This window comes from Callospermophilus lateralis, chromosome 6 (assembly GCF_048772815.1).
Source record: "Callospermophilus lateralis isolate mCalLat2 chromosome 6, mCalLat2.hap1, whole genome shotgun sequence".
Taxonomy (NCBI): Eukaryota; Metazoa; Chordata; class Mammalia; order Rodentia; family Sciuridae; genus Callospermophilus; species Callospermophilus lateralis.
The window spans coordinates 56743958-56767340 of NC_135310.1; the positions used below are offsets into that span (position 1 = coordinate 56743958).

Here is a 23383-nt window from a genome sequence, read left to right on the forward strand (position 1 = left end):
CTAGTAATTAGAGAAATGCAAATCAAAACTACTCTCAGATTTCATCGCACTCCAGTCAGAATGGAAATTATTAAGAATACAACCAACAATAAGTATTGGCAAGGATGTAGGGGAAAAGGCACACTCTTAAATTGCTGGTGGAAATGCAAATTGGTGCAGCCAATCTGGAAAGCAGTATGGAGATTCCTTGGAAACCTTGGAATGGAACCACCATTTGACCCAGCTATCCCACTCCTTGGTCTATACCCAAAGGACTTAAAATCAGCATACTACAGGGACACAGCCACATCAATGTTTATAGTAGCACAATTCACAATAGTTAAACTGTGGAACCAACCTAGATGTCCTTCAGTGGATGAATGGGTAAAGAAACTGTGTTATAGATACATAAGGGAATAATCTTCAGCATTAAAAAGAATAAAATCATGGCATTTCAGGAAAATGAATGGAGATGAAGAAGATAATGCTAAATGAAGTTAGCCAATTCCAAAAAACCAAATGCCGAACATTTTCTCTGATATGTGGATGCAGATCCATAATGGGAATGGGGCATGGGGTGGGGGGTAGCATGGGAGGAATAAAGGAACTTTAGATAGGGCAAAGGGGAGGGAGTAGAAGAGAGGAGGCATGTGAGTTGAAAAGATGGTGGAATGAGATGTATATCATTACTCTAAGTACATGTATAAAGACATGAATGGTGTGACTCTACTTTGTGTACAACCAGAGACATGAAAAATTGTGTACTATGATCTATATGTGTACTATGAATTGAAATGCATTCTGCTGTCATGTATAACAAATTAGAATAAATAAATAAATATTTTTTAAAATTTTAGTTGTCAATGGATTATTTATTTATTTATTTATATGTGATGCTGAGGATTGAACCCAGGGCCTCACACATGCCAGGCAAGTGCTCTACCAGTGAGCCACAACTGCAGCCCCACTTTTGGGTTTTATCAATACATCATCAGAGGACAATAAGGCTAGGATCCAAGCAAGGTATGAATTGGAGGATACGACAAGGAAAAATAACAATATACAATAAATCCTCTTTGGTGCTTATCCCTTCTGCCCCAAGTCTTACTTCTTTTCTTTCTTTTCTTCAACACAACTTTCCCAGACTACTCTATTCCACAGCTATTCACTTCCTAGGTTCCAAAATTCTGTTGTTGCTCCTATCAATTATATTCTATTAAAACTAAGTTATTGGGCTGGGGATGCGGCTCAAGCGGTAGTGCGCTCACCTGGCATGCATGCGGCCCGGGTTCGATCCTCAGCACCACATACAGACAAAGATGTTGTGTCCACCAAATACTAAAAAATAAATATTAAAAAATTCTCTCTCTCTCTCTCTCTCTCTCTCTCTCTCTCTCTTTAAAAAAAACTAAGTTATTTATTAAATGTTCCTCATCATTTTATGTTAAAATCAATAATTAATTTGTCTGTAAATTAACAATTAAATTATTAGCTGATGTGAGATTAGGATATGATTGTAATCCACATCACCAAAAAACTAAAAATATATTTTAAAAAAATAAGGTTTAACTCCTACCCCTCAAGATTTTTTCTGTATTACCCTGGATCCTGCTCCCCATCACTCTCCAGCCATACTAGCTACCTTTTTAGCTTCTCCAAAAGACTATACCCTCTTTCTCTGGCCATTTTTTTGTCTCACCTCTCTGCTAGGAAGTTTCTTTCTCCAGCTATTATAGCAGTCTAAGAATAAGTTCTACTTGGGGGGATGCAGGAGTATTGGAGATTAAAACTAGTGGTGCTTTACCACTGAGCTACATTCCAAGTCCTTTTTATCTTGAGACAGGGTCTTGTTAAATTGTTGAGGCTACCCTTGAACTTATGATTCTCCTGCTTAGCTTCCCAAGTTGCTGAAATTACAGGCACATGCCTCCATGCCCAGTAAGTTCTATTTTTTATAAAAGAAAACTGTCTGGGGTCTGGGATCAAAAGCTACCATCTTTTTTTAATTAATTTTTTTAAATTTATATATGACAGTGGAATGTATTATAATTCATTTTACACTATAGAGCATAATTTTTCATATGAAAAAACTTAAAACTTTAGATAATGATGACCATCACATTCCACCATCATTTCTAACCCCATGTTCCATCCCTTCCCCTCCCACCCCTCTGGCCTATCTAGAGTTCTTCTATTCCTCCAATGTTCTCCTTCCCTCCCTACCCGACTATGAATCAGCCTCCTTATATCAGAAAAAACATTCAGCATTTGGGGGGGGGCGGGATTAGCTAACTTCACTTAGCATTATTTTCTCCAACTCCATCCATTTGCCTGCAACTGCCATGATTTTACTCTCTTTTATTGCTGAGTAATATTCCATTGTGTATAAATGACACATTTTTTTTTATCCATTCATCTACTGAAGGGCATCTAGGTTGGTTCCACAATTTAGCTATTGTGAATTGTGCTGCTATAAACAATGATGTGGCAAAAGCTACCATCTTAAGAAAAAACTGGATACTTCTTTTTTTTGGGTGCCAAAGATTGAACTCAGGGTACTTAACACTGAGCCACATCCCCAGCGATTTTTTTATATTTTATTTTGAGACAGGGGGTCACTAAGTTGCTTAGGGCCTTGCTAAATTGCTAAGGCTGGGTTTAAACACACAATCCTCCTGCATCAGCCTCCCAAGCTGCCAGGATTACAGATTTGCATCACTGTGTCTGGTTGGATACAAAATAATTTTTTAGTTGTAGATGGACACAATACTATTTATTTATTTATTTATATGTGGTGCTAAGGATTGAACCCTGTGCCTCATATGTCCAAGGCAAGCGCTCTGCCAATGAGCCACAATCCCAGCCCTGGATACATGTTTTGACAATTAGAAAGAGGACAATCTTAAACTGGGACAGTGTGGACAAATATCAGTGATAATCAACAAAGAGAAAAGAAAAGTAAAATGTGTTATAAGAGTTACAAAACTGGGTTCTGTTTTGCCACTCACTATCCATGTGATTTTTTAAAAATTTACACAGAATAAAATTAACTTTTTTCTCTCTTACGGCTCATTTGTAGTCAAACACCTCCCCCTGTCCCAGTCCCTGGCAATATGTGATCACGGATTCATTATTCATCCAATCATTTCTGCTTCTCTTTTTTATTTATTTGTTTTTATTTTTATTTGATCTAATTAGTCACACATGAAAGTAGAATGTACATATCATTGTGCATATCATTTCTCCTTTTCTTTTTTCTTTTCTTCTTCTTCTTTTTTTTAGTTGTAGATGAATTCAATACCTTTATTTATTTATGTGGTGCTGAGGATTGAACCCAGTGCCTCACGCATGCAAGGCAAGTGCTCTACCACTGAGCTACAACCGCAGCCCTCTCCTTTTCTTGATATCCATACTCCCTGAGTCTTTTTCTTCACCCATTAAATTATGTGAGTGTGTACTCATACACACATACACATACACACGTATATTTCATGGGTGAAAAAAACATATATAGAGATGCAATCTTCTTTACATTAAAATATTAAGCTATGTACGATGATTATCTGCTGTGGCTAATTAACATGGTGTATAACAAGCATCCCTTCTATGGTTTATTTTTAAAAGGCTTTCTGTAAGTTGACTAATATCCAACTTTAAAGATTCTACATCTCAAACTTTTCAGGCTTCTCCAGAAGGGCAGCTCCAGCAAGATTCCTGCCCACCACCAGGAACTGTATTCACTCCTACAAAATTATAAGCTCCAAAATGTTCCTTAACATCTTGTGTTATCTTTCCTCAGTTTGCCATACTGCATTACTAAGCAGTCAAGTGCAATTTTCTTTCATTATTCTTTGCTAAAAGTCTTCCAAGATTGTTCTAGCAGCTTGCTATTTATGAGCATAGCTTTTTCACTCAACGCCTAAAGGTAACACCAATGACACTTATATCAATATGTTAGCTAGAATAGATAGAGGCAGCCCTCACTCCCACCTAAATAGATCATCTAACGTTAAGGAGCTCACTGCCCTGGCTAAAACTGGGACAGTTGGACAAATATCAGTGAGGGTTTTTAACAGTAGTACATCATAAGAATGCTATATATCACATCAGAAGAAAAAGAAATCAACTACACATCGAATAAGAGACACCTAGTCTAACAGCAGCTTCACAGTAAGATCTTGATATGTTAGTCATCAATGTGGCACAGTACTTTTTTTAATTTAATTTAATTTTTTTATTAGGCACAGTTCTTTTTTTAAGCTTATACTATTATGGCGCAGTCCGGCTGCAGCAGAATAACTTGGGGGGTGACGAATAACTTGTGTACGTTGATACAGCAGGAGAGAGAGCCGTTTATTGTAGGATAACAGAGGTATTTATACATTTTGCACAGCTTATCTTAATTAGCATAAACTAGATACAGCAGTCAACCAATAAGGAATCTCCACACTTAATGGCTCGCTTTTGTTACTTCACAAACCATTCCCTCTGGCATTTTGCCAGGCGCCATCCAGACTTGTTTACAGACTCTAACACTATTATATGGCTCTTTTGAGGTCCACCAATGAATTCCATTTTACCAATTCCAAAGGTCAATTCTCAATCTTACTTTAACCTTGCAGCAGCATTTAACAGCATCCTTTTTGTGTTACCTTTCTTTTCCTCACTTGAAATACTCTTGTTCACCTCCTACATTACCAGTACCACTCGCCAATCTCCTTTAAGACTGATGAATACCAAATTTATATTTCTGGTATAAACCTTTCCAACAAAACCCAAAATCTCGTAGACATTTGTCTCGTTATTATAAAAACCCCTACTTCCATCAACTTACCCAAATCTGCTTTTCCTGCAGTTGTCCCCATCTCAACTTCTCCTTCCAATTGCTCAACCCAAAAGCTTTGGTTGATTCTTTTTTTAAATTTTGATCTTTTTTAGATATACATGACAGCAGAGTATATTTTGACATATTATACATACATATATTTGACATATTATACATTGCCTATTCTAATTAGGATCTCATTCTTGTTGTTATAAATGATATGGAGTTGTCATGTATTCATATATGAACATAGGAAAACTATGTCCAATTCATTCTACTGTCTTTCCTGTTCCCATCTCTCCTCCCTTCCCTTCATTCCCCTTTGTCTAATCCAATGAACTACTACTCTTCCTGTCCCTACCTACCCTGACTTCTTGTGGGTGAGCATCCACATATCAGAGAGAACATATGACCTTTGATTTGGGGGGACTGGTTTATTTTTTTATTAATTCTTGATTCCTTTTTTTTCCATTGCCTACTTCCATTCCATCAGTAAATCCTGCTGACTTCATCTAAAATATACCCAGAATCTGAACAGTTTTCACCACTTTCCATCATCTCCCCTGAGGACTGCTGCAATAGTCTTCCCCCTCCCCACCCCACCAATCTTGGGAATTGTCTATTTTCTGTAGTTCTAGACATCTCATTTCCAACAGATACTTTGAATGCATCACATGTACAAACAGCAAGAATGAAGGGGTAGGTAAAAATAAAGAACAACTGAGAAAGTCTTGATAGAACAAGGTGGAAAGGGGGGGGAGCAGAAAAAATACTCCCAGGGTGTGGGAAGGAGGAGGAAGTGGCAGGGTAAGGTTGGAGACGGGTCCTAACCTTTGTTTTGTCTCTGGACACACAGATCCTGGTCTGGCACATTCGAATAGAAAAACCAGTGTTAATGAATGAGGGGAAGAAGGGCTTCACTGACCCCTCAGTGGAGATCTGAGCCTCAGGATGGGGGTAGAAAAGAGACCAGGGAGGGCTTGCAATGGTCTTTTAAATGGTCTCCTTACTTTCAACCTTGAGACCTCAACTCCACAGTCTATTCTCCATACTGAAACCAGAGAGATCCTTTTAAAACATTCATTCATTCTAAGATTATTTACTAAAATTCATCTACACGTGAAGTACTATTATAAGTGCTTAGAATACTTCCAAATGAAGAGATAAAAATGTCTATCCTCATAAAGTTTATGCATCCTGGAAGGGGACAGGCAATAAACAAAAAATATAATAAATAAATTATAAAATTGGTCCCTAATGCTACAGGAAAAATACAAAGCCAGATAAGAGGAAGCAGTACCAGGAAAAAAAGGACTTTTAGATTCAAATAGGGAGAGAAGTCCAGAGAGCACTGGCAAAGTAAATTTTGAGCAAAAACTTGAAGGAGGTAAGATATCAGCCTAGCAGATATCTGGGTGAAGAACATTCCAGGTAGAAAAGATATTAATGCTAAGTCTCTCACATAATATTAGTTTTTGTTCCTTAGACCTTAACTGACCATATGATGGGCTGAAAGAGACAAAGTTTTTAAACTTGTTTTTGTCTAATTATTGCATATATTTTATCTTGAATATTTTCCTAATAAGGTACAAATGCCTTTTAAGAAATAATAAATTGGGCTGGGGGTATAGTTCAATGGTAGAGCACTTGCCTAGAATGCACAGGCCCCATTGAGGCCCAGCACTGCACACACACAAGAAAAACAGTACACACAGAAATGAAGTATTAAAAACTACTTATACAGGGGCTGGGGATGTGGCTCAAGTGGTAGCGCAGCATGCGTGCGGCCCGGGTTCGATCCTCAGCACCATATACAAACAAAGATGTTGTGTCTGCCGAAAACTAAAAAAATTCTCTCTCTCTCTCTCTCTCTTTAAAAAATAAATAAATAAATAAATAAAGACTACTCATACAATCGAACTTCACCTTTTTCTAAAATTCATTTAGGATTTTCAACTTTCATTTCACTGAGTTTCTTTTACGGCCCATAAAAAGCAGTTAGAAAGGTTTGTATTTTTATACGTACATATGACATATATAATAGGAAAAAAATAAGTCTATCCAACACGAGAGGTCACCCAGATTTAGCTTGCTTAGAATACAAACATTTTTCAAATATAAATACAGACTGATTTTTCATATTAAGCCAATTATAAAACTAATGATAAGCACTGTCATCAAATTTATTAACAAAATAAAATTAGTACAAAATTATGGATTTTTAAAAGCTTGTTAGTTTCTACATAATTGGATGAGACTAGCATAATTTTTTTTTTTTTTTTTTTTACCTTCCGGTGGTCTGTTAGATGTTGCCACAACGACGACCCCATTTTTGAACAGATTTTCAAAAAGCTGTTTCAAAATCATGGCATCAGCAATGTCAGTGACCTATGGACAACAACACATTTGTTTTATTTTAATTTCACTTCTGCTCTAACAAATTTGCTAATGGTTCATTTTTTTAAGATGGAAGTGAATTCCAAGAAAAAAAATTCTAATTATCATTGTGAGGAAAAAGTAGATAATTAAAAGCATGAAAGATTATATAACAGTCTTTTAAACTTGACTCTTCCTTCTTTGCAAGCCTATCATTTCAACACAAATTATCAAATGGTTCTATGTTAACTTCTTTTATAGAATTTACAGGTAGAAAGCATGGATAATTGTCCTTAAACATTTAGGAAGTCTATTTAATTAGAAGACGACCAACATCCCCTCCTGCTGCCACTCACCCTACCCCCCCAAAAAAGGAGAGAAAGAGTGAAAAAAGAGAAAAATAATAATAAAATGCCCAGGCTGTGATTTCTAATACCTTTCTGGCAAAGGTCTCTGGAAAGGTGACTTTAAATGGTCATGGGACTTTAGAAATAAGGACAAGTAGCCCGTGAGACATAATCAGCTGCTGTTGAAAATAGAATGATATGACATAGATACTATTGTGCAATTGTTGCACAAAACAATTCAACAGATGGCCCATCACAAAAATAAGCAATTTCATTGTTCTTTTTAAGTGCCTTCTATTACTGTCCATGAATAATCAAAAGGCACTGCAGTCACTTCCAGCACAGCCAGCCTCTGCTAACCTTCGAAAACACAAATATTCCTTCTACCAAAAAAAGCCCTTTCAAGAACGGTTAATACAGTGCTTTAAAAATATGACTCCTGACAAAACTAGAAATGTGTAATGCAGATAAAACTATCCTATCTAAGCTAGGTTACAAAGAAATATAACTATTGTTTTTTTCTAAAATTATTTTTTAAATTCACAATTAAAAAGTTAGCTTAATGATAACTTTTTTAAACGGCTTTTAAAATTCACAAAGACATAACAATTAAAAAGGAAAGATGAATTTAAAAACAAATGTACAATGAAGGCAGATATTAATCACTGCAACTTCCCCTAAGTATATAACTTGTGTTTTAGATCCTCAGTGTAAAAATGTTTTGATCTTTCTTTAATAGCACATTATTATTCAATAGTCTCAATAAAACTTGCTTTATATATACTCACTAAATATATTACAATACTATTTTAAAACCCTGTTAGGGGACATAGAAGCTAGTGGAATTCTTTCAATTTGATCAACTAAATACTAAAAGTTACCAACTAAACAGTTGTAACACAACTAGTATCAACCTGGGTTGCACAGGTCTACATTACTTTTCTCCTTATTGCTGATAACTTATTCAAAAGTTTAGTAATTTCTTTCTCACCTGAACTAAACCAAACAAAACCATGACTGTGAGATGTATAAAAAATTTTTTCTGGGGCTGGGGCTCAGCAGTAGCGCACTTGCCTGGCATACGTGAGGCACTGGGTTCAATTCTCAGCACCGCATATAAATAAATAAAATAAAGGTCTATCAATAACTAAAAAAAATATTTTAAAAATTCTGTCTCAGGCTATATAGTGAAAACATATTACTAAAATACTGAAGAGTTCTTAAATTTTAAAGACCAGGAACTTCAAAAAAGTGATTTAAACAAAAAGGAAAATGGGACTGATATTATTTAATTTGGAGCTTAGGATCATTGTCAGATTTTGCTCCCGCAAAAACACAGAGAAGGTTCTTTTCAAATGCTTAAACACCAGTGGCATTGCTGATGAGAGGAGAGAACAGGCTTGCAAATTTTAGTAGCAAATGCACTTTTAAAATTGGATTCCCAGTACATTCACTTAAAAAAAAAAATCAATTGATGGTTACTCAATTTTAGAGAATAAAAACAGTCATTTGACTACACTGCAGTTTTAGAAAAAAAAATAAAAGGAGTCTTTGTGCCCCAAGATTCAGAAAAGTGAAAGGACATTTAGCTTATAACACAGTGCAAAGGTTTAAGCTGAAAATTGAAAAAAGCAAATAGTAAAAAGCTGTGATCAAGTTATACTTTGTTGTTTTTATATTGCTGGATGTCTTTACCCTGTCTGAGTAAATAAACTTGGAGAAGCTATGACTAATTAATAAGGCAGGAGTCACTTGGTGTAGCTGAGTGCCAATGTATACTCTTTTGATCTTGTCCCCGCACTTGTTCAGCTTTGCTGGGGAACAGTAATTTTACAGTATAAGTGAACAGAAGACAATTGGCCCCACATTCTTGGAGAGCTGGCGTTTTCAGCACCCAGCATTTCATTACCACCAGGAACAAAAGAGAAGGCTACAGATTACCAATAAGGGTAGTCTGCTAATAGAGAGTGGAGACATTTCATTAGCATTAAAGAGAAGAGATTTTTTTATGACCTAGAGTTGCTTTCCATTATGACTCACTTAAGTAAAAAAGAAAAAAAAACTAATGCTTAATTTACATGTGTAAGTGCTTGAGTCTCAGTCATCTACTGATTGGTACAGTGCCATGTAATGAGTGACAAACATAAGCATGCATTATCAGTAATTAGTATTAGCACAAAAATAAGCACTATTTTTATTAGCAGTTTTTAATAGCTTTCCTGCTTTATAAAATAGTTAAAACTATTTTTTAAATGATATTGATAGCTTATGGAGGAGAATTTTGCATGTATTCTTCTCATCAAAATTTTTTTGGACCATATTAGTAAAACATCTATTCAGTTTTCCTAAAAAGAAACACAAAGACATAATTTTAAAAAAAAATCAGTTTCCCTCAATATTCTGATACCTTCGAAATTATAAATGGTTTAACAAGTAACATAAATATTCAAAGAGGACATAATAAAGATCCTAAAGAAAACTTTGAGCACAAGCTATTATTTTATTTCTGCAACTAAAACACATAAAAAACAACTCTGTAGACACATTTCTCAACCAAAGAATAGTGCATGTCATACCACAGGCAAAACTGAAACACCACACTTAGAAAAGACGATGAAGCTAATGAAGAATACATTCTGCAAATGTAATCCAAATGCAAACCAAAACATGATCTTAAAAATTCCTTAAATTAAAGAGCACAACAAAAGAATATATATCCTTGTTTTTAACCTGCAGTAATTCTCATTCCTCTCCCTAGTAAAATAAATATTATATTAATTAACTCACATAGGCTAATAATAATTGGCTAAAAATCAAGACCACTAATAGGATTCTATTTTAAATGTAAAATGGTGATTATAGACATACTGTTGCCAAGAATAAAGCACCTAAAAAATCTTTTCTAATATGTCAGCAAGTATTGTACTAGGTTTAATAGGCTTAAGGATAATTTTTAGGTTCTATCATTAGAAAATCTACCAAAATCCCACTCAGTCTATATATTTAAAGACATAATCTAAGATTTTTTAATACAAAGGAAAAATATAACTAATACTAGTAAGAGTACTAATGCTGGAGTTAAACAATTGGTTACCAGGTATGTGACCATGGTCAAATTAACCTCTCTGACCCTCAATTTCATTTCCTCTTCAAAATAATGAAAGCAATAATAATACCTACCTTACAAAATTGTAATCGGATACATATTAAACTTTCAAGAAATATTAACTATTACCTATTATCATTACCTATATAGTATGTATGCTGATATAATTTTATATTAATTATGTCCAGTTGTATAGAATGTTAGCTGTAATGAAATAACACATAGCACAGGACAGTAATTAGTAGACACATAGAAAGCACTCAGTAAACACTAGCTAATATTTAGAATACATTATTGAATATGTATATTATAGAATATGTATAGAATATACATAGAATAATAGGGGTTGGGAGTGTAGCTCAGTAGTAGAGCATGAGCCTGGCATGCATGAGGTCCTGGGTTCAATCTCTCCAGCACCATACACATAAAAAAATAGAAAGAATATACATAATAGATGAAATGTACATTCCAATAAATAAATGGGAAATACCTCAAACAGTTCATGAAAGATTAATTTAACTAGTTATCAAACTACCTAAATGAATATAGATTAAAACAATAAATTATCATTTTTTATCTACTATGTTAGATAAAAATGTTCAGATAATTCAGAATGTTGACAGGAAAAATGTAGGTTAACTTTGTAGCATATACACTGCACTACATCCCCAGCCCTTTTTAGTTTTTATTTTGAGACATGGGTCTTGCTAAGTTGCTCAGGCTCACCTTGAACTTGGCAATCCTCCTGCCTCAGTATCCTGAATACCTGGGATAAGGGTGTGCACCACTGTACTTGGCACAAACTGCAATTTTAAATAGGGTTTTAGCATAAGCTTTATTATTCAGGTGCCATGGCCCACACCTGTAATCCCAGTGGCTCAGGAGGCTGAGACAGAAGATTGCAAGTTCAAAGACAGCCTCAGCAATTTAACAAGGCACTAAGCAATTTTTTTGGTGGAGGTATTAGAGATTAAACTCAGGGTCACTCAACCACTGAGCCACATCCCCAATCCCATTTTGTATTCTATTTAGAGACAGGATCTCACTGAGTTACTTAGCGCCTTACTTTTGCTGAGGCTGGCTTTCAACTCATGATCCTCCTGCTTCGGCCTCCTGAGCCACTGGGATTATAGGTGTGTGCCACTGTGCCTGGCTGGCCCTAAGCAACTTAATGAGACCCTATCTCTAAGTAAAATATAAAAAGAGCCAGGATATGACTCAGTAGTTAAGCACTCCTGGGTTCAATCCCTGTACCAAAAAAAAAAAAAAAAAATAGGCCTCATTAAGAAGGAGATAACTAAGCAAAGATGTAAAGAAGTGATGTAGCTATTCTTACCAGCTATGTGGGAGTATAACAGGATAAAACAAAGGTTGCTGGCTGGGCATTAGAATACCACACACAAACAGCTCAAGCCTGTGGCCAGAGGTTCACTGCAAGTATTTCTCCTGTCTAGAAAACTGGGCTAAGCTGAGCATGGGGCGGGACCTGTAGTTCCAGCTATATGGGAGGTTGAGGAGGGAGGATTACTTGAGCCCAATAGTTCAGGACCAGCCTAGGCAGCATAGGAAGACTCCATATCTCCCCCCCCCACCCCCCAAAAAAGAGTGGGTTTCCCAAACCCAACTCCTTGCTTTATATGACCATTCAGACTTTTGCCCTCAAACTTAAAAACAACCCCCATTTCACTCCCCTATATACTTCTAGTTGCCATGTTCACTCTCACTTGCCCCCTCCTCCCCCACCTCTTGGTTCTTCATGGTACCCTCCCTGACCAGGATATAGAAGTAATAAATCTTTTAACTTATTTGCTATTGTTATGGCACACTGAATTTGCACCTTGCACCCTGAAGTACCAGGAGTTACGCCAAGCTAGATTTTTCCCTGAAACAACAGGAAGAAGAACACAAGGTCAGGCTTCTAGCATAACAGCCATGGCCCAGGCATACAAAATTCAAGTTTGGAATTATATAGGAGATTTTAAAAAAAGCCCAGCTGTCAGCATTTTTCATTCTAGGATATCAAGGTCAATCGTGCTCAAGGGAGGATCTCCCATGTGGTCAATTCCAACACACTAGAATGCTACACTAAAATTGGGGATTGAATAGAAGGAATCCATTTGTATTTAGTCTTGTTTTGTTATCTCTGCAAATTTTGTCTCCAGCCCTTCTGGGAAAGAAGTATTTGATATAACATCCAACTATTAACTGTGGTTCCCACCTATGAAGAAAATAGGACTGGGAACAATAAGGAGCAATGAGTAGGGCTGAACATATGGAAGATAAGGTCAGAGAAAAAAATAGCATTTGAGCGAGAGAAATGACACTAACATATTTTCCGCTTAGAGTATAAGCCCTTTTGAGTATAAGCCCTTGCCTGTTCTGTTAACTTGCAGCCAAAAGGGTGCCTCATCTTTGCTATTCTTGGGTTTAGTTCACAGGGATTTCCCTATATTCTGTAAAAGGTAGCATAAACATTGGTAAGAAGTATGGTAAGGAAATGTCACCCTTATTAATATAAAACTGTTGTATCAGAAATAGAGGGAGTTTTGCTGGGTGCAGTGGACATGCCTGTAATCCCAGCAGCTCAGGAGGCTGAGGTAGGAGGATCGTGAGTTCAAAGCCAGCCTCAGCAAGAGCAAGGTACTAAGCAACTCAGTGAGACCCAGTCTCTAAAGAGAATACAAAATAGGGCTGGGGATGTGGCTCAGTGGTTGAATGCTCCTGAATTCAATTCTGGAAGGAAGGATGGAAGGAAGGAAGGAAGGGAGGGAGGGAGGGAGGAAGGGAGGAAGGAAGGAGGGAAGGAGGGAGGGAAGGAAGGAAGGAGGGAAGGAGGGAAGGAGAGAAGGAAGGAAGGAAGGGAGGAAGGAGGGAAGGGGGAAGGGGGAAGGGGGAAGGGGGAAGGGGAGAAGGGGGAAGGGGGGAAGGAGGGAAGGAAGGAGGGAGGGAGGGAGGGAGAAGCAAAGAAAGGAAGGAAGGAAGGAAGGAAGGAAGAAACAAAGGAGGGAGGAAAAGAAAAGAAAAGAAAGAAAAATGTGGGGAGCTCTGCAGAGTCCGCAGTTGTCAAGGCAGCACTAGCCTCTTTCCCTTAAGATCTGACTTGGGCTTTAGTTCTCCTGATGCAACAGATTTTATATTAAGGAAGATGACATTTCCTCACAATACTTCTTACCAATGTTTATACTATCTTTTACAGATCAGAGGGAAATCCCTGTGACATAGAAATAGGAGCAAAATACAAGTGAAGAATTCAGTTCTCATCAAAATTCTGTTTGCAAGAAATAGGCACATGAAAACCAGCTAAAGGCACAAGAGGCTCCCAGGTGGGGACAGCACTAATGGCACCTCATGGGAACTAGAGCAGAGGACAGGGTTAGGATTGGAGATGCTCTGGAGAGCTCTGCAGCTGTCCAGGCAGCACTAGTCTCCTTCCCTTAATGTGATTCAGTTTCTTTCTATGTCTCTTTGTTCCTGTCTCATTACTAAACAGGAACTTCCCTATGTGCCAATTAGCTCAAATTTATGAAAGATATAACTGGACCATTCCCCAGGCCACACCACAGAAGTCCAAGGTTGCTGACAAGCTTATGGACAAGCTATGAATAGATCAGATGTCCAGGCCTAGTCCATTTAGCTATGGGACAGACAGAGTCTGGTGATATGGAATAAGGTTCTTTAAGGTAACCTGGATGAAAGAGTAAACAAGTGAAAGAATATCAAGCCAAGTCTGGATGGCATAGGCAAAACAGACACCTCCATCACCTCTGCTTTCTCTCTGCTAGCAAGCAACATTTTAAGGGCCTGTCTCCCATGGATTTCCCTCATACTTAATATGTAATTGAAAAACCCTTTATCTTACCTGTACTTCTATGGAAAACTGGGCCCATTTGGAACATTAATATCCTGATAGTTACTTTTGATTCCTTTGTCCCAGAAATAAATCACCCTTTTGAAATCTGAATGCACTGGAGAACACCCAGGGCAAGGGTAAGTTTTTGTTAGGACTTCATTATCAGGAAGGCATTATGACTTTAGGGAAACTTTAGGAACTTTTACCTTCATGAGCTCCTTCCTCAATAAAAATGTAAGTGTATATATAATTTATATTAGTATAAAAACAAATAGAATACAGATATAGACACACAAAGCCTGGCTCATTACTGCATATTCACTTATTTCTTCAAATTTTAAAAGAAATCAAATCAACTTTCATTAGTTCCTAAAAGAATCATGGCACCTAATGGGTAAATTGGCCCTGCTTGTTCTCTATCTTCTTCAGGATCATGGGCCTTTGCATATCCAAAGTTTCATAGTTCCCTAACTCCTTAGTCTTGCCTTTCAAAATCGTTCATGCCATAGAAACATGCAAATCATTTCTCTAAATATTTTGAAATTCTCATGGTTATAGTTAAAGTTAATGATGTTTTCATGAGACCTAGGAAATTCCAATGTCTTTAGATTCCTCACCTCTATGTAGGGAAAATAATAACTACTTTATAGAATTCAGTGAAATAAAAATGCAGAAACACGTTTAAAACCATGAATCATTTTAGTAAAATTGGGTATATTTTTTTGTTGGTACCAGGGATTGAACCCAGAGGCACTCTACTACTGAGCCACATCCCTAACACTTTTTATTCTTTATTTAGAGACAGGGTTTTTACATTGCTGAGACTGGCTTTGAACTTGAGATCCTCCTACTGCAGCCTCCAGAGCTGCTAGGATTACAGGCATGTGCCATCAAATCAGGCTCAAAATACTTTTTAAATAAATTTATTTAAAATTAAAAATTAGGGTATTAGGATGTAGCTCAGTTGGTAGAGCAGCACTTCCCTAGCATGCATGAGGCCCTGGGATCAATCCCTAGAACTGTTAAAAAAAAAAAAAAAAAAGTAGATGTGCATGTGCAGGTAGAGAGAGAAAGGAAGAGAGGAAGAGAGAAGGTGAGAGAGGGAGTGGGGCGGGATAAGAATGAATCTTTTCTCATGGGCTACAGAGAAGCAGATGCCACAGAGAAGCAAGTGAAGCAAATAAGTCAGACTTGTCCTGTGTGGGCCATGGTGTGCCAACCCCCAAATAAGACAGAAAAGAGAATATGCACCATTCTCCATTTATGAAAAATTTCTACTTTACCTGAAATTCATCAAAACACAAGAGACAGGCTTCATGACTGATTTCTTCAGCTATGGGAGCAATTGGATCATACGATTTAGTCATGAATCCTGGTTTCCTTTTTGGCAAATTCTGTTTAAGGCGGTGTATTCCTTAATAAAATAAAATACAGACCAAATATTACATTAATAGTACACTGTGAACAATTATCAAATTTTCAAATCACTAGATAAAACCATTTGGGGGGTACCAAGGATTGCATTTAGGGGTACTCGGCCACTGAGCCACATCCCTAGCTCTATTTTGTATTTTACTTAGAGACAGGGTCTCACTAAGTTGCTTAGAGCCTCGCTGTTGCTGAGGCCGCTGGGATTATAGGCATGCATCACTGTGCCTGGCTATGAAACTTTAATGTGGAGTAAATTAAATTTAAAAAACATAAATCAATTTTTTTTTTTTTTTTTTGGTGGTACTAGGGACGCTTTACGACTAAGCTAAACTCCCTGCACTTTTCATTTTTTATTTTGAGATAGGATTTTCCTAAATTGCCCAGGCTAGCCTCCAACTTACAGTCCCCTCTTGCCTCAGCCTTCCAAGTCACTGGGATTATAGACATGCACCACCATGTCTGGCAGATCAAATTTGATTATTAAGATTGGTTGCATTGGGGCTTAGTTTGTGTCTCAGTGGTAGAGCGCTTGCCTAGGACGTGTGAGGAACTGGGTTCAATCCTCAGCACCACATAAAAATAAATGAATAAATAAATAAAGGTATTATGTCCATCTACAACTTATATATACATATACACATATTAATATATATTTTCTTTTAAAAAAAGATTGGTTGCATTTTCTTCACTCCAAAATAAATTGCTGAAAGATTATTATAGTCTTAAAATAGTAAGAAAATTTCAAGGTCATTTCATCTCCATTCTTTAATCATTCAGAGATGACAAAATGATAGGTAACCAAATGGATCAACAAATTGATCTCAATCCTGAGGATTTCAGTGATGGAGGCTGTGATCCTACCCAAGGAGTACAAGTTATATCTAGCAAATCTAATCAGAATGCTCCCTTGTCTCTGATCTAAGGCACTAACGTGAGTCCCACTTCATTAATCGCACCATACTAAGTGCTAAAAGAATTAGAGAGGGTTGGGGTTGTGGCTCAGCAGTAGAGCACTCGCCTAGCACGTATGAGGCCCTGGGTTCTAAAACTACAAACTGAATGCCTCTTGCTGAGATAACACAGAGTAAAGGAACTCATCAAAATAGTAATAATAATAATAACTTCTTGAAACAGGTGTGTTTAAACATTTTTTTAATCAATGTTTAGTAGAAACAGAAAATGTGTGATCTTCATTTATTAACCTTTGTTCTCTAACTGAAAAATACTGAATTCACTTTAAGAACCAACTCCACTCAGGCATAAAGAAGAATGAAATATGCCATTTGCCAGTAAATGGATGGAGCTGAAGAATATCATGCTAAGTGAAATAAGCCAATTCCAAAAAACCAAAGGCTAAATGTTTTCTCTGATATGCAGATGCTAATTTCAATAAGGAGGGGGGCAGTTAGAGTAGAATAGAAGTACTTTGGATTAGTCAAAGGGGAATGAAGGGAAGGGAGAGAGGGAATGGGAATAGGAAAGATAGTAGAATGAATTGCATATTACTATCCTACATGCCTATATGATTACATGTCCTATGTAATTCTACTTGATGTACAACCAGAAGAATAAGAAGTTATACTCCATATATGTACAATATGTCAAAATATAGTCTACTATCATGTATAATTAATTAGAAAAAAAATTTAAATTTTTTTTTAAAAAGCCAACTCCAGATTCAGAACTGTTTCAATATAGCACACACACAAAAAATGAAACCAAATAAAACCTTGCTTCAGGCAAATATCTAATTTTTAAGAGTGTTATTCACTTAAGAAAACTATTTTTAGAGTATGCCCACTGAAAAATCACTCAGCTTGACTTACTTTTGTGCACATCTAACATGAAACCATGAAAATGGACCCGTTTTTTCCTCTTCATTTCCACATAAGCATAAAACATGTCCATCACCATTGTTTTTCCTGTACCTTCAAAATAAAAAAAAAATTTTTTTTAAAGAATACTATTAAAACAGTATGTGCTGATTGCTGTAATGATTGTTCATTAGGTTTGAGATAATGAAGCTACACTCCTACTGGAAAGCTGAAGACTGTGTTACTTTTATAGAGGGGGCTGTTCACTTTATATGTTAAACTAGCCAAGGGAAAAAAAATGTAGATATTACTTTTTTCAATTATAATCTTGTTTTTAGGAAATATAACATTTAGTCAACACTTCAGGGGCAATTTTCCCTAGAGAACTATGTTCATAACCTGGCAAGATTAACAGATTAATCTTCAGTCTTCTCTTTCAAAAGACATTAGTACAAATAAAATAATTAATTAATTATTGTATTATTACTATGTATAAGGAACTTTTCCAGACACTGGGGGAAAATTCAGAAACAAAAAAAAAAAGAAAAATTAAGAGGAGAAAGGTGAAAAAGAAAGATCAGTACACAACACAAATATTGAAAATAAATAACAGAGGTAGATTAGAGCTAAAGAATGGTCAATTACAATATTTCCCTTTTTAAAAATCTGGGAATTTCAAAATAAGGCCTACTTAAGAAATTCTGATAGTCAATCCTTATATTAAATTATCTCATTTTCAACACTGAAACTTTTCATCACTACAATTGTATTAGAAATAGAATAGTCATCAGTCTGAGCACTTGTGAACACAAGCATGCACAAAAAGCCTTATTCCCTCACAGAAAACCCAGTGCTCTGGGGACAGTGGCAGTGTCCAAATTCATATTCTAGCACCCCTCAGAAGGCCAGCCCAAAATGTGCTAGCTGTATGTCTCATCCTCCCTGCTTCCTGTACCCCACAGTACCCAGGCTCTCCTATTAGGAGCTGCAATTACCAAAAAATCAAAAGCAGCTTAGGAAGGAAGAAGATCTGACTCTTATCCTTTGGGTGTTTCCTCTGTTCCACAAGATGATTCTCAGCACATGCCATCTGAGTGCCAGAATATTTTTGTATATGAAAATACAATTCCCAAATGAATTTTTAGTGAAGAGGCCACTTAGATTGAAAAGTAATTTTTTTTGAAAATATTCAATACAGAATCTCTTAATGAAAAGAGTGGCAGCAGATTTTTAATTATTACATTTACCAAGGAGTAATAACTTTCAAGTTCTGCTGCATTCAGCATAGTATACTTCTAGATCCAAAAAATATTTATGAATTATCTAGCCAAAAAATATTTATGAATTATCTAGCCAAATATATATAATATTTATATTTGAACTTAACATTTGTGCTTTTTAAAAAAATGGGCTTTATATACATTAAGGTCATTATGAAAGTTTCTGGAGATAAAAGCAAAAGAAGAAATTAGAGGGAGCTGGGAGTGTAGCTCAGTGATAGAACACATTCTTAGCAAACAAAAGGCCCTGGATTCAAACCTCAGAACCACCACCCACTCCCCAAAAAGGGGAAAAAGTCATAAAGGGAAAGATTGATTGACTAGGCTACAAGAATTTTGACCTCTTGAATTTCAAAAGTCACCATAAGTAAAATTAGTGTCCTTTTATTCATTTAATCAATATGCTTTTACTGAATGCTTATAATGTGTAAGAAACTGTTTTATGTGCTTTATGATAGTGAACAAAATTAACAAAACCTACCACTCTGTAGAACCTGAGATTTTAATATATATAAAGATGCAGATATCTTTATTTATATATACCTTATTACATTCATATATTTAATATATATAATATATGTGTATATATATACACATATATATTATCTTATCTTAGAAACTACAATGGACATTATGTTCTTTTCTTGTCCCTTTTTTCCCCCTCTCCCAGTCTGTTCTAAATCGATTCTTTCTGAGACTGCCCCTTTGGTGAGAGTGTCAATCACAGGGTGGATCCACTGAAATACCCATCACCCTTTGCACTGTATGGATGGCACAATTGTGGGCATGTGACTCTTTTAACTCAGCATTCTTTAGGGGATTAGTATGGATTCTGAGAATGAGAGTTCTTCTTCCTTTCAAGAAAGCAATCTAGGGCTGGGGTTTCGCTCAGTGGTAGAGCACTTGCCTAGTACGTGCGATACCCTGGGTTTCTCAGCACCATATATTTTAAAAAAAGAAAGAAAAAAAAAGATCGATTGACAACTAAAAAAACTTAAAAAGAAAAAAAGAAAGAAAGCAATCTATAAAACACCAGGAGACATCTTTCCTACAACATCAAAATCATACCTATAATCTCAGGAGCTGGGGAAGCTGAGGCAGGAGGATCATGAATTCAAAGCCAGCCTCAGCAAAAGTGAGGCACTAAGCAACTCAGTGAGACACTGTCTCTAAATAAAATACAAAATAGGGCTAGGGATGTGGCTCAGTGGCTGAGTGCTCCTGAGTTCAATCCCTAGTACTGCCCCCCAAAAAAGAATATAACCAACACTAAGGGGAAAAAAGACAGAAAGAGAATGAAGAAAGGGAATGAATTTGAACAAACCAAACTGGCATATAAGTAACCCTTTAAAATCTAACACACATTAAAGAAGAAAACTAAATACACATCCTCATCAAGTTAATATTTATAATATCAAGTATATAATAAAAAATGAGACAAAGTAGAGTATTCTTTTAGAGATACCAGACGGAAAGTAAGCACCACAAAGAAATGAAGAATGCAAGAAATGATAAATATATGGGTAAATATTTGTTTTATCATTTTTACATTTCTTTAGATAGTAATTAGCTATTTAAATAACATGAACAATGTATTATAGATTTTGTAATCTACATAGAAGTATAGTCTATGATAATAGCATAAATGTTATTTAATTGGTGAGAGAAATAAAAGAAAACTGTTATAAAGCTCTAGATAGCATATCTTGGAGAAAGGATACAATATAATTAAAGTGCATATTTTAAACTTTACAGAAACCAACAAAAGAATCAAACAATAAAAATATGAATAATAAAGATATAAAAAACAAGCTAATCATGTAAGTAAAGCAAAACATTTTTAAAAAAATTAAACTAAGAACAAAAAAGGTAGAAAAACATACAAATGGAAGAAGGTAGCCTTAAACTTATCTACCATGCTGATAAGTTCAAGTGGGCCAAATAATTCAATAAAAAGGCTAACATTAATGGGCAAAAAAAATTATTTATATAATCTCTATAAGACACTCATACAGATAAGTTAAAAGTGATAAAATGAAAAGAAATCTGGGCACAGTAGCACACACCTGTAATCCCAGCTAGGATCAAAAGTTCAAGGTCAGCCTGAGCAACTTAGCAAAACCCTCTCTGAAAAAAAATAAAAATAAAAATAAAAAGGTCTAGGGTTATAGCTAATGGTGGAATACCCTGGGTACCAAAATAAAATACAAGAAAGGCTCATATTAGCAAATAAGATTTTAAAATCAATTATTTAAGTTTCTACCTTAGGAAGTTAGAAAAGGCAGCAAATAAATCCCAAAGTAGTATCACAGTTATTAGGGAGGCTGAGGCAGGAGGATCACAATTTTGAGGCCAGCCTGGCAACTAAGCAATCTCCTGTTTCAAAATGGAGTTAAGGATATAGCCCAGGCTTGCCTAGCTTGCTGGGCTTGCATAAGGCCCTGGGTTCAATCCCAAATACAAGTAGAGAGAAGAAAAACAAAAAAAGGAATAATAAAAAACAGAAATTGGAGACTGGAGGAGGAAGACGCGCCAGGCGCCCAGCCAGACCGGAGGAGGAAGACACCAGGCGCACAGCCAGACTAGAGGAGGAAGTCCGGCCCTCCCTCCAGTGCTAGTTCGGAGGAAGCCCATCAATCCCTAAAACCCATCAAAGGGGGTGTGGCTACCAGCACGGTTCTGCGGCTGATCCAGGTACCCGGTTTCCAACTCCCCCACCCTTAGCTGCGATAACTCAAATTATTTCCCACAAGCTTTTGGGGGCTGTAGCTATCAACGCAAAACAACAACTGTACAGGCATCTGGTTTCTACCTCAGAGACTAGAGTAGGGAAGATACAGGTGGAAGCTCATTTCCTTTCACACTGGCTATACCCACCACCCTGAATACAGAGGCTCAAGCTAAGAATAGACAACGCCACCTACTGGAAGCTAGGAAAACAGTGTTCTGAGAGACTTATTTTTTTTTTCTCTCTTTCTCTTTTCTTCTCTCTCTTCCACAACTTCAGCATATGTGAAATCAAGAACTGTACATGGACAAACGAATTACCAAAGTAATATAATATAGAGGAATTGCATATACCCCACCTCTCCCCCATTTTTATTTCTTTATTTCTATCTTACTTCCCTTTCCCTTCTCTTATTTCTCTTTTCTTCCTTGTTATTTTTTTCTTTTTTTTTTAATTCGTATTCTCTCTATCCCACTTTCAATCTCCTAACTTTTGCTATCTATACATAGGGTAACTATCTAAATAGATAGGAAGTTGAATATATACATTCTTCCATAAATTACCAGTCTAGTGGTTAGAGTTCTCCAAAGGTGCTAAGTTAGTTTAACCTCATACCCTCACTCCTTTCCCTCTAAGTATAACATCCTTCATCTGAAATTAAGTTTTCTATATGCCACCAGATATGGTACGCCTTTTATGAAACTAAGGAATATATTCTTAAGTAATAATTAAAACCAATATCTATAGTCTTAGAATCTAACTATAAATGTATCAATAATGAAAACCTGTGCCTAGATAATGTACTGTTGATATTGGGATCTGTTAACATTGTCTTTCTCCGCAAAAGAGGGATTTTGGAGCTATACAAGAACAATACAAATATATAAGGGGAAAAACATTAGCACAACAGTTTCACAAAGCTAGAAAGAATCATGAGCAGTATGAAAAGACAAGGAAAGAAAGGACCACAAACAATACAGGTCAATTCAACATTAGATGAAGTAATATCTGAAGCTGATGGAATGTCAGACAAAGAGTTCAGGATATACATGCTTCAGATGATCTGGAGTCTCAAGGAAGACATTATACATCAAATTCAGACAATGAAAAATCACTTTGACAATGAATTACATAAACAAATCCAAGAAGCAAAAGATCAACTCTATAGGGAGATAGAGGATATAAAAAACAAACAAACAGAAATCCTGGAAATGCAGGAAACAATAAACCAAATTAAAAGCTTAAATGAGAGTATTAGCAGCAGAGTAGAACACTTAAAAGATAGAACTTCAGACAACGAAGACAAAGTTTTTCAACTTGAAAAGAACATAGACAGCTCAGCGAGAATGTTAAGAAACCATGAGCAGAACATCCAAGAATTATGGGATAACATCAAGAAACCAAACCTAAGAGTTATTGGGATACAAGAGGGTACAGAGGTCCAAACCAAGGGAATGAGCAATCTATTCAATGAAATAATACTAGAAAACTTCCCAGATTTAAAGAATGAAAAAGAAATCCAAATACTAGAAACCTACAGGACACCGAATATACAAAATCATAAGAGATCCACACCAAGACACATAATAATGAAGATGCCCAACATACACAATAAGGAGAGAATCTTAAAAGCCACAAGAGAGAGGA

General features: G+C 36.2%; 1 protein-coding gene across 2 annotated transcripts in view; it reads right to left on the bottom strand.

Moving 5' to 3' along the window:
• Window positions 1-23383, bottom strand: part of Afg1l (AFG1 like ATPase) — a 210262-nt gene that overhangs the window by 106187 nt on the left and 80692 nt on the right. For both annotated transcript variants that reach the window (XM_076859874.1, XM_076859873.1), the window contains exons 4-6: window positions 17741-17842; window positions 15767-15897; window positions 7093-7192 (exon numbers count right to left, since the gene is read on the bottom strand). In XM_076859874.1, the coding sequence (XP_076715989.1) occupies window positions 7093-7192; window positions 15767-15897; window positions 17741-17842 (333 nt within the window). The remainder of the gene's footprint in view (window positions 1-7092; window positions 7193-15766; window positions 15898-17740; window positions 17843-23383) is intronic.